The sequence below is a fragment of the Cnephaeus nilssonii genome (genome assembly GCF_951640355.1).
Source record: "Cnephaeus nilssonii genome assembly, chromosome: X".
Taxonomy (NCBI): domain Eukaryota; kingdom Metazoa; phylum Chordata; class Mammalia; order Chiroptera; family Vespertilionidae; genus Cnephaeus; species Cnephaeus nilssonii.
In genome coordinates this window covers 75,917,674-75,932,997 of record NC_137071.1, presented here as the reverse complement: position 1 = coordinate 75,932,997, position 15,324 = coordinate 75,917,674, and the positions used below count along the sequence as shown (strand labels likewise).

The 15,324-nt window shown below is 41.9% G+C and overlaps 2 protein-coding genes across 2 annotated transcripts in view; one reads left to right on the top strand and one right to left on the bottom strand.

Annotated features, from left to right (window-relative positions):
• The window catches only part of COL4A5 (collagen type IV alpha 5 chain), a 325,412-nt gene extending 318,966 nt beyond the window's left edge, over positions 1 to 6,446 (bottom strand). Inside the window, exon 1 of the mRNA XM_079764916.1 lies at positions 6,039 to 6,446. Coding sequence (XP_079621042.1) covers positions 6,039 to 6,119 — 81 coding nt within the window. The 5' untranslated portion in view covers positions 6,120 to 6,446. The remainder of the gene's footprint in view (positions 1 to 6,038) is intronic.
• Positions 6,447 to 6,548: 102 nt separating this feature from the next.
• COL4A6 (collagen type IV alpha 6 chain) overlaps positions 6,549 to 15,324 on the top strand; it is a 462,181-nt gene continuing 453,405 nt past the window's right edge. The window contains exons 1-3 of the mRNA XM_079764920.1: positions 6,549 to 6,578; positions 7,705 to 7,802; positions 8,323 to 8,374. Coding sequence (XP_079621046.1) covers positions 7,777 to 7,802; positions 8,323 to 8,374 — 78 coding nt within the window. The 5' untranslated portion in view covers positions 6,549 to 6,578; positions 7,705 to 7,776. The remainder of the gene's footprint in view (positions 6,579 to 7,704; positions 7,803 to 8,322; positions 8,375 to 15,324) is intronic.

Here is a 15,324-nt window from a genome sequence, read left to right as displayed (position 1 = left end):
TTATAATGCCAATAATGAAATCTAAAATTTATTGAGCATTTACTATGTGCCAAGTACCATTCTAAGTGCTTTACATAACTTCTCTCATTTTATCCTCAAAAGAATCTGTCAGGTACATACAACTGGCTCTCTTTTACCAATGAGGAAATTACTAGTAAGGCTCAGAGGATACTACTTGACTGAAGGTCATACATCTTCAAATTGCAGGTCTAATTCCAAAGGCCAAGCTCTTAAAGACTCTTTATGAGACCTCCACAAAATCCACAAAATATGTCTGAGGATACCAGAAAGCAGTGAGATCCCATGATATCAAAGATGTATGTTTATTCCATGATCTTGTATGGAATCAGAGGTATCAGTACAAATTCATGTTTTTAACACATACACAAATATCCTATCTAATAATAGACAAATATGCAAATTGACCATACCTCTGACACACCCACAAGCCACGCCCACCATCCAATCAGAGTGAGTATGCAAATTAACACAAACCAAGATGGCTACAGCCACAGAGAGTAAGGTTTCCTAGGTAATAGAGGAAGCCAAGCTTTCCATAGCCATTGCAGGCCTAAGCCTCCACTCAAGCTACAAAGTTTCAATTATAGAAGGTAAACAAATTCAAACAAATGGCGGCAGAATGGAACTTGAGAGAGCAGGCCAGGGTTGCCGCCGGCAACAGGGGAAGCAAAGCTTTCCGCACACCCTGGCCGGGCCCACCCGCTTAAGGCAACAAAGTTTCAATTATAACCCTAACACAAATGAATGGCTGCGGGCCTCGGAGGGAGCCCCAGGCTTGGCTCTGCTCCAGGCTACAAAGTTTCAATTGTAGAAGGAAAATAAATTCCAGATACCAGGGCCTCCGCTTGTGTTGCCAGGGGGCGTAGCCGGCCTGCAAACCACCACAGGCCCCTTGCTCAGGCCGCCCATGCCCCAAGGGAACCCCACCCTGATCAGGGACACCTTTCAGGGCAAACCAGCTGGCCCCCACCCCTGTACCAGGCCTCTAGCCTATCTAATAAAAGAGTACTATGCAGATTGATCATGACTGCAACACACAATATAGCTGCCCCCATGTGGTCAAAGATCCTGCCCCCATGTGGACACAAGATGGCCACCATAAGATGGCCAGCAGGAGAGGGCAGTTGGGAGGCACCCGGCCTGCAAGGGAGGGCAGTTGAGAAGGACCAGGCCTGCAAGGGAGGGCAGTTGGAAGTGATCAACCCTGCAGGAGAGGGCAGTTAGGGGTAACCAGGCCGGCAGAGGAGGGAAGTTGGGGGCAAACAGGCTGGCAGCAGAGTGGTTAGGGGGTGATCAGGCTGGCAGGCAGAAGTGGATAGGGGCAATCAGGAAGGCAGGCAGGCAAGCAGTTGGGAGCCAGCAGTCCTGGATTGTGAGAGGGATGTCCGACTGCCCGTTTAGGCCCGATCCCAGGGATCGGGCCTAAACGGGCAGTCAGACATCCCTTGAGGGGTCCCAGATTGGAGAGGGTACAGGCTGGGCTGGGGGACAAACCCCCTCCGTGCACGAATTTCGTGCCCCGGGCCTCTAGTATATCAAATAAATATGTATGTACATGTATACATATACATATGTAGTTATACATGCATATATATATACACATAGAGAGAGAGAGATGTTTAAAAAATAGATGTGTATATGTGTCTGTGTGTATATACCTATATTTCCTAGTTTTTTCTGCTGAAAAGGCCTAGAAGTAATGACACCCCAGCAGCAATGAGCATTCCAAGCATCGAGATCTTGATCTCTATATACAATTACCCAATTTAAAAAACTATAGCTCCTTGGAGACAGGAGCCAACTGAAAAGGGCTCCTATTGGCCAAATCTGGGATAACTTCAGAAAAAAAAGTAAAAATAGCGTAAGTCATTATAATACTTAGAATAAAACAAATATCCATAAATTCATGCTGCTATAAATACACAACTGAATAAATAGCAGAGAAGTTAAAGTTATTTGTTACATTTAAAATTAAATTTAAAATGCAAAAAAAGTTACAAACTGAAAATTGCCATTTGGCAAATATCACAGTAATAATCATTTAGGCCAGAATCCTCAATAGATGCTAAAATTAGTGGGCACAATTTTGATGAGAAGGATATTTACATTGTCTCACAATATTACACCATGTACTCACAAGATTTGCTCACTTTGTAATTACAAAGGGAAAAAATAGTGTCTTTACGGTGGATAAACCTGGCAGACACAACTTTAACCAAGTTATCATAGTTAACTCAGGTAAAGAGTCTAATGTGTTGCATATACAGACATCAAAAGCCAAATAAAAACACATTAGAAATTATGTAAACACTCTTGCATAGTCACAGAATAGATACATATATAAACATATGCACAAAACTACATATAGATAGTTGAGTGAATAGAGTTGGATATGATGGGTAGATAAATTTGTAAAAACAACAAAAATGAACTGGGCATCGTAAACAAATATACCCTGTTTCATCACAATAAAAATACACCTGAAAAGTAGTTCAGTATACTTAAATTTATTATGAAAACTGACTAATTAAAAAGTGATATGGCAAATCATTCTTCAAAATAATCATCTATGACAAATTAAATTTGTTTTATAAATCTGACCTTTTATATATGTGATTTTATACAATCACATAACCTGCAATAAGCAATTGCTCTAGTTTGCTTTTAAGTTATCTCTGTCTATATACACATGCATATAGAGATCAAACTCTGATCATTTTATTCTAAGCCCAAATCTATTTGCATTATACCATGCCACTTCTCCTATTATCAGCAGGAAGAGATGTAATCCCCATTTTATCATTTCCATTTCACCTCCAGTGTCTCTCCCTTCCTCACTAAAAAAATAAAAATAAAAAATAAAAAACATGGCAGAGATCCAAATACTCTGAACAGCAAATAAATCTCTATAGAGTACATACAAAGGAGGCAGTATAGGACAGTTGTTAAGGGTAAAGAAATTGGAATCAAACTGCCTTGATTCAAATTCCCAGCTCTACAACTTATTACCTAAGTGATTTTCAGCAAATTAACCTCTATGATCTGTAGCTTCTTGATCTGTAAAGTGGGGACATCAATGGTATATATCTCATAGGTATTTTGTGAAAATTAAAGATGGTCATGTATATCAGCATATTAGCACAGTGCCTGGCACGTAGTAAAAACTCACAAATGTAAGTTATCATAACAATACTGACAAATTATTTCTATTGAGCAGTATACTTCATAGAGAAAAAACTGTTCTGTGGCCCTGAGCCACACTACAACCTTTAATGAGTTGTGCCTTGATCACAAGGGAGATACCACATACATAAAGAAGGAGTGCATATCCTACTGACAGTGAGTAAGTACAGGTATAATACCTTATCTCCATCACTAGAAATTACTTTTCCAACCTAAAACTGCCTTTTCCACTTACTGCTAACCTTTCAGAATAAAGGTTATTACTTTATTCCACCTAATATATACTCTACCTAAAAAAATGTTCCACATATTTGTGACATCCCCATTTGGCATGACTTCAAAGATGAAGAAATCACTTAACTGAAAAACTAAAGCAATTTAAGTGGCACTGCTCTTCCTGTTATAAAAATTCCAATACTAGACTACTTCAATCAACAACCAGCCCCACTACCATCCAGTTTACTCTGGATAAGGTCACCAATATCCCCGCCACTAGTATGGAGAGCAGATACCATTCATATTTTTGAGATGATCAAAACATTCATCTAACTGTGATATTGATACATGAAGCAGAAAAATCAAACCCCTGGTTTTATTAAAGGCACAATATCCTAATGATAGAGAAATGTAATATAAAATGTTCTTTAAAAACTATATAGAAGGAGCCTGGCCAGTGGTGCTCAGTGGTTGAGTGTTGCCCTATGAACCAGGTCACAGTTAGATTCTTGATCAGGGCATATGCCTGGGTTGCAGGCTCAATCCCTAGTAGGGAGTGTGCAGGAGGCAGCTGATCAATGATTCTCTCTCATCATTGGTGTTTCTATCTCTCTCCCTTCCTCTCTGAAATCTATAAAAATATATATTTTAAAAATTATACTGGAGGAAAAAAGGAAAAAAAAAAACCCTTCCATGGTGTCTTCTGTAATTTCTTCATGAACACTTAATCTTAAAAAGTTCCAAGAAAATAGGCTTGCTGCCAAGTGTTGCCAACCATAAAAAAAAATCACATTTTTAATACAATTGGATTTAATATAAATTGATGTATAGTATTTCTGTACATACATGTATGATTGGTATCTGGTGCACATTTATTAATAGCAATGTCAAAAGAAAAAACTGAAATATTTAATGAAATATCTATAAAATCTTTGCCCCGGGCCAAATGCCATAAGCAGTAAGCACCTACCTAGATGTTTTTAGAAATAACTATTTTCAACAACATAATTGTACTTTTATCCAAGAGTCTGTAGCACTATTAAGTGACTAAACCTTTCTCCATTAAAATGCTCTAAATCAAAAAAGCAATTTTAACTCATCTATCTACTTTGATGGAGAATAAATTATGGCAAATATAATTTAAAATATTTATACACATAGCTTTTTAACAGATGTGCTATAATAATTATATGATGTACTTGGAATAACATGAAAAACAGCCTTCCTATCTACACAGTTTCTGGAAGATAGAAGGAGGGCCATGTTATCTGTGTCAGACTGAGTGTATAGAGAAGCTAGATAGCTAACTTAAAAGTGGACCCAGATAAACTATAACATATAAAGAATTGATAGTCACTCGACCATGTGAAGGCCTAAGCCATGATCTCATACTGAAGTGTTTTTAAAACCACTTATTATGATCACTCAAATATAACTTAAATAATTTGATGCATACTTAATTCTTTTTTTCTTCAACCTTTTATTCCTAAAGCATCCACTTTCCCCATCAGGTAATTGTTTTTATTAGTTTCTTGAATATTCTTACAGAGATATTTTACTTTCTAAACTCTTTAGAGGTTAAGTGAAACTAAAGATGATGGGCTTTAGGCTGAAGAACATTTTCTCTGGCAAAGCCATTCATTCCTTACATCTGCCTCTCATACCCAGAAGGACGGTGGGTGGGACTAGCCAGATACCCTTTTAGGAGATTTATAGAGGTTTTAAATTCTACATTCCTAAAACAGAGTGGAACTTTTTGCTCTGTCATTTCACACGTGCATTCTCCTCCGCTCTCTTTTAATCAGAACACTCATTCTCCTTTGGAAAAAATATAACTTTTCCTTTAAATAGGTGATGAGCAACTTCTCAATTTGTTCAGGTGCCTTAGTAAGTTAAAAAAAAAAGTAAACAACAAACAAAACCCCAGAACTTAAAAACAAAACAAAACAAACAAACAAAAAAAAACTCAGAAGATTGGAAGCCTGAGGCCATCCTCTTCACTTCATTCTTCCTGGTATGTTACCTGAGCATTTGCAAAAAGGATGCCAAAGGGGAAACACAGTCTCTACAGAGGCTCTACTGACCAAAGGTTAGGGTAGGTTCAAGTTGCTTAAGGAAAGGGGAAAGGGGAAAAACTTCATGGGCGCCCGTAACATTTTGATGGAAGCTCGAAATTAGAAAAGCCAAAATATCAAACTATAGACAAAGTTTAGAGTGCGTGGGTTGGGTACAACTAGTGAAAAGTTAGCCAGAAGGCAGGCTGGGAAACACCCCAGGGCTGAAGGTGGGGAGGAAAAGTTTTAAATACCTACCAGAGCCTAGTGATCTATTAGCCTGAGTTCTCTGCCCCAGGCTCTGCTCTAGTCCCCAGAGCAGCTAGCTGCAGGAAAGCCAGCAGCCCTATTTTTAAACACTTACACCTCTCCGTTGAATTTCAGAAAGCTTGAGTTACCAGCGTTAAATTTAAATAATGTTTCTTCTTAAACAAGTGAAGACAAATTTGAATTCCCTAGCCATGGCTAAAGATAAAAGAAGGGAAGGGAACAAAAAGTGATTTCAGCATGAGAGTGAGGTGATGAGGTAGGGTGGGGGGTTGAGGGGGAGAAGGAAGGACTTACCGCAGCCTCTGCAGGCTGCCCCCACAGACTCAGGGCCAGTAAGAACAAGCCGACTGCCAGGCTGACTCCACGAAGTTTCATTCTTCTCCGGCTCCTGCAGCTCCTCAGCACCCACACGAAATCCCTCGCTGGCTCTGACCAATTGACATAATCTTGAGGGTTTATTGGGTGAGAGCTAGAGCCTGAGAGGGAGAGCGAGGGTGCCCCAATTGTGCAGGTCGGCTTAGGTGAGGAGAAAGAAGCTTTTAAAGAGTGGAGGGGGGAAAAAAGGAGAAGCTATTCTTCCCTCCCCCCTCCCCTTCTCAAAGCCGGTCTCTTGGGAGTACTTTTCCCTTCTGTCCAGACTTGCAAACTTTTTCCTCACGCAAATCCCACAGATCTACTTTCCTGCCTGTCTTCCCCCGCACCTCCCCCTCCCCATCAGCTCTGGGGAATTTGAGGATCACTCCGCCACAGCTTTAGACTGCAGCAGCAACCTGCGAGGGAGTGACGCTCAGTTATTTGGGGGAGGGAAACTCCCAGACCAGCTGATTGACCACTGTGAGTGTAACCGAGAAGCTTTTCTATTCGTTCACTTGCACTTTCCGTGGATACTACTCTTCCCTGCCCAGTTCAACTCTCATTGGTGTGAGCACCCAAGCCAATTAGAAATAGACCTGAGTTGGGACTATTTTTTTAGCGGATGGATCTCATGGAGAACGGATCTTTTTACTGTTAATGATTAGAAAAAGTTTGGTCGCTGCTCCTTGAGCTGCTGGTGTTCTTTCTCTTCCACCCTTTCGCAGGGAAGTTTCTACATACAACAGAATATGTGAAAATATTATAAATATATTTGTATAAGTAAATATATGCTTATAATCAAAGAATTAAGAAAATGAACATATCGATATTTATGTGAAGACTATTGGGAGCTATATATATATATGAGATTTGGGAGCATTCAGTAAATATTAGTAATTATTATATGGTTGAATGTTATTCAAATACAGTCATATATTTTTATTTAGCTACAATGAATACCATAATATTTACCTCTTATATTGAATTAGCCTGAAAGTTTTTCACTCTCATTATAGTTGTGTTTCAGAGGGACTTAGGACAGAGAATTAGTAGCTGCCAGGCAATTTTCCTTAAAAGTAACACAAACACCTAACTAGAAATATTTATATTGAATTGATGGCAGTTGTATAGATGTCTCCCAAAAAGACCTGGGCATTATTTTTTTTTTAATTTTGGTACATAGATTTTTTTAAAGTACCAACACATCCAGAAAATACTTGGATGTGGACTCCTTGGAGGGTCTTATGGGATTTACTGAAGAATTCTTCAGAACATTTCTGTTATCTCAGATCCTAGAATTTATAACTTTAGAGTCTTTCAAGGCTATTTCATGGGGTCCCACTCACCCTTATGTTCTACTCAGTTTAGGGTAGATTTACAACTCCAGGAACTATCAGCAGCAGCACCACCACCACCCCTACCTCCCAGGAGCTTAGTATAAAATCGGTTGGAATGAGTGTTGTATGCATTTGGGCAAGCCTGAAAGGACATGTTGGGGCCCACTTGTCTACATAAAAGCCCTGTGCCTTAATCTATATGTGTGTTACGTTGCAACAGTTAACAGTGGCTCATGGAAGTGTGTGATGCATAATTGCTTATATCTTAGAGTATAGGTCTCTATGAGCTGTTCATGAAGCTGTGGAGATGCGTGGGGATGTTGTGATAGAGGTTCCCCAAAATGAGAAAGACTACCGGCTGCCCAAGGTAAGGTGGATGATTGACAGCAGACAACCCCGCCCCCTTCCCTTCCATTCCTTCCTCTCTTGGTGCTGGGAACTATCTTTTGAGCGCGGCAAGTTGTAGCGGGCACTGCTGAGCATGTTTCCCTTTAGGGCACTTCTTATCTAGGAGCTGAATTTAGTTTCTACCGAAGTGAGCTACTTCCCTCCCCTACCCTGTCCTTCTGAATAAGGAGCAGCCTCCAAGCATCAGCGGAGCCCAGATGAGCCTGAGCTTCGGAGCCACTTAGCAGTCTCCTGGGACCCTGCTCTGGAGGATCCGAAAGCATGCACCGTGGGTGAGCTGTTGCTGCCCCGACCTCCCTTCCTCTTTTCTACTTTGGACTATTTTGCCAACCCGAGACTATACATACTTGTAGTTCTGTCATTGCAGAGAAAGTGGGGTCAAGCAGCAAAAGATGGTGGGCGGGGTGGTGGTCTGTGGACAGACGCAGGACTCTGGAGCCTTAGAGAGCCCATGTTACTCACCCTCCCTCCTGTTTCAGGTTGTGGCTACTCCTGATTACGTTCTGCCTGAGCGAGAAACTAGCCAGAGCGGTGAGTCTCTTCTCCGGACCTTTCCCTCCTCCTCCTTTGACCCCCACCCCATCCCACCTCTGGTGTTTGTGTTAGGGGGATTACAGAGGGTTGCCCCACAAAACGTAGGGTCACATCACTCTCATTTCTATTCCTCATTCTTAGAGAGGAATAGCAGAGTGTCAGCCTAATGCCTTTGGGAATCAGACATATTTCTGTCCCAAAACTTTGTAATGGTTTGGGAAAATAAAAGTAGAAGACACAAGAGACACAGGAACCTTTACTGGACAACGTGAGATGACTGACATCTGATGCCTTTCTCTGCATCAGTATCTAAGGCAGAATAAATGTAATTTTCCCTGGTCTACAAGAACATGAATTTGGCACACAAATTTGAGAGTTTAAGGGAGCACAAGGAGTGGGACTTGAAAGTGCTGCAAATGTTATTGGAGTTGAGCTTAAGTATTTGTTTGTGAGTCCTTTGGCAGTACACAGTGACAACATCTGGATTCGTCTACCTGAGCTGAACTGATAACACTAGGTAATGTTCAATTTCTGTCTGATGTTTTATTTTATTGGTTTTCTGTGTGTTTTATTTTATGCATAAAATTAAAGTGGTTTAGAATAGAAAACAGTTTAAAGTTAGCATTTAATAGGCTGTTTAGATATCTTACATAAAATCAACTAGTGATTTCAGGCAAAGGAATTTCTGTAGACATTTGATCAAGAAAAGTTTAATGGACCCCAGAAATTAGAGAGACCTCTAATCGAATTACTAGGATAATTTACCAAAGGTAGAGTGCTCTGAATAATCAGAGATGCTGCAGTTTTCCAGTCTCACTAGCTACTTATGCTGACAGAAATAAAGTTAACTATTGAGTTCAAATATGAAGTTGTTCCACTATTGACTACTATTTCACTGTTCTATCTAAAAAACACCTCTTAATAATAGCCAGCCATACACTATATAGATAACAAATGAATAAAATTTTTACCTTGTGGGTTTTGACAATTTTAACTGATTGGCTCTAATTTAAATATTTTAAAATCCTATTTATAAAGCAACACAATTCAACCCATTAAAATTACATAATGCCTTTATGGAAAAAAAATGATTACATTGTCCTGGCATATGTCTTCAAGAAAATATCAGAATGATGTGAAATAGTTTCCCTTATGAAAAGAGGATGATGCCAGGAATCTTGAATTTTAACGTTTTGTGGCCTCTTAACTCAGAATGTCCGCTCTTATGTAAGTAAATTCTAGACTTTTAAGCAGATGTATTGATCTCGGGTTCTGCACACTTCTCCATCTGATTCCTCCAGTATACAAGTTTAGTTATGTGTTGCCTTGAGGCTCAATACTACATGTATTGAAAATGCCAGGTTTTGATTAGTTAACAATTTGTCCAGGAACCTTGCACTTGTGAAAATATCACACTTGGGCAGAATACCCTCCAGTGAAACCTTTATTTTCAGACTCTGGCTGATCATATTCAGTGTACTTTTGGGAAAAGCACTAAGAAATTATTCTAAATAGCTGAAGACTTCCCAAACACTGCACCCTGTCACTTGATATCCTTAAAAGTCAGCAGAGGATGATGCCTTCAATTATTAGAACATTGAAGTGTGTCTCCAAAATCAAACACTGCTTTGGTAAGCCTTTTATTTATTATTCTATAATGTCACCTGCTGTCAGTGTGATCTTCTTTGGTAAGACTAAAATGAACCTTGAGATTCACTGACAGTACTTTCTTGCGTTAAGTCCAGAGCTGCTTCCTTCAATTTTTTTTGAAAAATGGAAGAGAAAGAGGAGAGACACAGGGTAAGTTCACAGAAGGTGACTTTTCTGAAGGGAAGTTTTTCTTTTTCATTGCACTCTTTGTATTGGATTCTCATCTATATTGCCTGATTCTCATCTTCTACTCTCAATTGCAGTTTATCCTCTGGGTTTGTAATTTTTTTTTCACCTTTCAGGTGGTTTTAAACATTTTATTTCTCTGTACCTCCTTTTACTGGTATTAAAAATAACTATTATGAATAGATTGACAGGAACTGTGTTGTGCTTCACTGTGAGAAAGTGTCTTCACTGTGAGAGTTAAGTTGCCAATAATGGAATATTGGTGAGCATTTAAGATAGATTCATTTAGGTGCTTTTGGGTTCCTTCTTTGTCAAAGTTTATAAAGCAGTACTTTTTATTAAAGGAATGGAAAGCTAAATGTTAAAATCCAGGATTAATAAATGAATTTCCATTAAATTTATTTTAAAGGAGTGATGATCTTTATTCAGTTGAAATATTACACAATTTATTTGAATGTGATAGATCTTAGGATTTCAGAATATCCATAAATGTTTTTAGTTATTAACTGCCTAAGGCACAACACACACAAGTTTATCTAAACATAGTCTCTCTAACTCTCTAGAAGTTTACTTTCTCAGACAATGGTAGTCATTGAGTTCCTTAAAAAATAGGATACTTGATGATAAATAATTATCTTCATGTGCATACATTGTGTTAGAGAAAAGACTAGAAAAATCCGCATCTCACCATAGGTCAACATGTCTAGGAGTTAAAATCTGTTCCAAAGTGGCTAAGGTCCTTATGTTTTATTTCCAATTTTCTTCAGGAAAGGCTCTAATACAACCAAACATATTTAAAAGTCAAAGTCTACTGGGAGAGTTATTTGGGTGGAGAACGGGCAATGGGGAGAATACATGTATCAGTTGTCCCTTCTGCAAAGAACATAGGTAAAATGCCTTTAGCCACATTCAAATCAAGTTCTGATTGAAATACCTTTTTTTTTCCTTAAAATTTTAACTTGTGTAGATTTATTCTTTCCACTGTGATTCAGATATGGAGAAATCCTACTTTGGGATTAAGAGTATTTGCCTTGCTGGGGCATGTGTTTCTACACACTTTTTCTTTTAAAACCTTTATTGAAATATAATTTACATACCATAATTTTCATCCATGTTATCTATACAATTCAATTATTTTTAGTACATTTACTAAGCTGTGCATCTATAATGATATCCAGTTTTAGAATATTGTTATCACCCCAGTGAGATCCTTCATATGCACTTACAGTTAATTCCCATTCCCACACACAACCTCAGGCAAACATGAATCTACTTTTCTATCTCTGTAGGTTTGTCTTTTCTGGACATCCTATCTAATAAAAGAGAAACATGCAAATTGATCGTACCTCTGCTACACCCACCAGCCAATCAGAGCGAGTATGCAAATTAACCCAACAAAGATGGTGGCAGCCACAGAGCTGGAGCGAGCAGGAGGCTTGGGTTGCCCCCGGTGATGGAGGAAGCCAAGCTTCCTGCCCGCCCTGGCTGTCCCGGGCCTCAGCGCAAGGCTACAAAGTTTCAATTATAGAAGATAAATAAATCCCAGATAAATGCTTCCAGCTGACCCTGGCCTCTGCTCAAGAAGGCGCTGAAAAAAAAAAGAAAAAAAGGAGGGGCTGGGAGCTTGGGTCACTGGAGGGCGTGGCCAGCCTGCAAAGAGCCATCAGCCCCTCACCCAGACTGGCCAGGCACCCCAGCGGGGACCTCCACCCTGAAGGGGGTGTGGCCAGCTTAAAAACAGCCCTCAGCCCCTCACCCAGGCTGGCCACGCCCCCCCAGTGTGGACCCTCACCCCATAGGGTCATGGCCAGACTGCAAACCACCACAGGCCCCTCACCCAGCTCGCCCCATGCCCCAAGGGAACCCCCACCCTGATCTGGGACACCCTTCAGGTCAAACCAGTTGGCCCCCACCCATGCACCAGGCCTCTATCTATACTAATAAAAGGGTAATATACTAATTAGACTGGGAGACCTTCCAGACGTTCTTCTGGACAAAGCCATGGTGGCAAGGCCAAGGTAGAGGTGGTTAGAGGCCAAGAGGGGAGGGCAGTTGTGGGTGATCAGGCCAGGATGGGACAGCAATTGTGGGTGATCAGGCTGGTGGGGGTGGGTCCATTGGGGGTAAGCAGACAAGCAGGGGGGCAAGTTGGGGTGGTGAGGAACACAAGTGTCCCACCCTGCCCCTGGCCACTCAGCGCCTGTGTATGCAAATTAACCCTCCATCTTTGTTGGGTTAATTTGCATACTCTCTCCTAATTGGCTAGTGGGCATTGCGAAAGTATGGTCAATTTGCATCTTACTCTTTTATTAGTGTAGATATACACTGAGTGGCCAGATTATTATGATCTCTGAATGCATAATAATCTGGCCACTCAGTGTGTGTGTGTGTGTGTGTGTGTGTGTGTGTGTGTGTGTGTATTAGAGGCCTGGTGCATGAATTTGTGCATGGGTGGGGTCCGGCCAGCCTGGCCAGGGGGAGGGGACATGGGTGGTTGGCCGGCCTGCCTGCTGGCCGAACTCCTGGTTGAGGGGACAATTTTCATATTAGCCTTTTATTATATAGGATATACACTGAGTGGCCAGATTATTATGCATTCAGAGATCATAATCTGGCCACTCAGTGTATGTGTGTGTATATATACATATATATATGTATATATATGTATATATATATATATACATGTGTATATATATATATATATATATATATATATATGTGTGTGTGTGTGTGTGTGTGTGTGTATATATATGTATATATGTATATACTAGCATTCCCGTTGCAGGAAAAATCCTGCAATAGGGTTTCCTGCTGCACTCTACCCCGCCCCGCCTCCGTTCCTCCCTTGTCCCCCAGCCCACCTTCTCCGCCAGCCCGCCCCGCCTCCGCTCCTCCCTTGTCCCCCAGCCTGCCTTCTCCGCCAGCCTGCCCGCCAGACCGACGCACTCTCCTTCCTTCTCCCCCGGCCCGCCTTCTCCCCCAGCCCGCCCCGTTCTCCTTCCTTCTCCCCCGGCCCCGCCTCCGCTCCGCCCTTGTCCCCCGGCCCACCTTCTCTGCCAGCCAGCCCCGTTCTCCTTCCTTCTCCCCCGGCCCCGCCTCCACTCCGCCCTTGTCCCCCGGCCCGCCTTCTCCGCCAGCCTGCCCCTTTCTCCTTCCTTCTCCCCCGGCCCCACCTCCGCTCCGCCCTTGTCCCCCGGCCCGCCTTCTCTGCCAGCCAGCCCCGTTCTCCTTCCTTCTCCCCCGGCCCCGCCTCCGCTCCGCCCTTGTCCCCCGGCCCGCCTCCTCCGCCAGCCCGCCCCTTTCTCCTTCCTTCTCCCCCGGCCCCGCCTCCGCTCCGCCGTTCTCCTCCCCCCGGGCTTGCTTGCTTCTCCACAGCTTTGCTCCCTTCAGCATCTCTTGGCTTCTTTCTATGCTGTCTTGATATGCAAATTAGCCGCCATCTTTGTTGGGGTAATTTGCATACTCGTCCTGATTGGTTGGTGGGCGTGGCTTGGTTGGTGGGCGTGGCTTGGGTGTAGCGAAGGTGCGGTCAATTTGCATATTTGTCTATTATAAGGTAGGATATATGTGTGTGTGTGTGTGTGTATATATATATATATATATATATATGTATCAAGGAATCAAGGAACTTATATATATACCAAGGAACTTATATACATATAGGCACAGCCCATGGACACAAGCAATAGGCTAGTGAAGACCTGGGGTGGCTGGGTAGGGGCTGGGAGGATGGGGGTAAAGGGGAGGTATCTGTAATACTATCAACAATTAAAAGTATATTTTTAAAAATAAAATTATATATATATATATATATATATATATATATATATATATATATACTAGAGGCCTGGTGCACAAAATGCATGCAGCTCGGTGGGGGGGGTTCCCTCAGCCCGCCCTGCACCCTTTTGCAGTCCGGGAGTCCTCGGGCTTAAGCCTTCAGTTGGATATCCTTAGTGCTGCCGCAGAGGCAGGAGAGGCTCCCACCACCCCACCATCTCTTCACTTGCCAGCCATGAGCCTGGCTTCTGGCTGAGCGGTGCTCCCCCTGTGGGAGCGCACTGACCACTAGGGGACAGCTCCTGTGTTAAGTGTCTGCCCCCTAGTGGTCAGTGCATGTCATAGTGACTGGTCATTCCGCCATTCGGTCGATTTGCATATTACCCTTTTATTATATAGTATTTTTTTAAAAAGTAATTTATAGGCTTCACTAGATTGCTAAAAGTAATACATGACATTAATAAAGAACCCTTAGTTTATGCAATTGGTTTTTACAATAAAGTGTCACTTTCTGAGGCTTGTTCAGGCATGGGAGGGCATTTGTAATGACTATAAATGCCAACAATCTTTTAGATATTAAGCATATTAAGTCTTCAGTAAATATACTCCCATATTCTATAAACTCATACTCAAGCCATATCATAGGAGCAAAATATGCTGTTCCCCTAATTATTTCATTAGTATAAGAATGAAACAAATAAATTGACCTCAAATATCAAATATATATTGGTTTTTGCTTGCATGTATTATATGGATAACTCAATAATTTAACCACCCATGCTTTTAGTATAGACTTGTCCTAGGTTGTATAGGTGGCATGACATAAACATATCCTATCTAATAAAGAGGGGATATGCTAATTGACCCTCACGCCATTGCAAAATTGGCGGCGCCCACAGCCAATAAGGAGGGAATATGCTAATTGACTGCCTCACCATCAAAGATGGCAGCACCCACAGCCAATAAGTAGGGAATATGCTAATTGATTGCCCTGCCCTCAAAGATGGTGGCACCCACAGCCAGTAAGGAGGAAATATGTTAATTGACTGCCCTGCCTTCAAAGATGGTGGTGCCCACAGCCACAAGATGGTGGCATCCAGTCCCCTTAGCCCTGCCAGGGCGGCAAGCGTGTGGCAAGTCCGTACTCCTTGCACCTGTTTCCAGAGTTCCCCAGTCCTCTTAGCCCCCCAACCTCCCAGGGCCGGCCCGAGGCACAGGAAAGCCTTGGATGGCAGCTGCCCAATGGTCTAGGGCCAGCCCGAGGTGCAGGCAAGCCTCGGATGGTGGCTGCCCAAGGCTCAGGTAACCAGAGCTGGCCAAGGCTCAAGTAA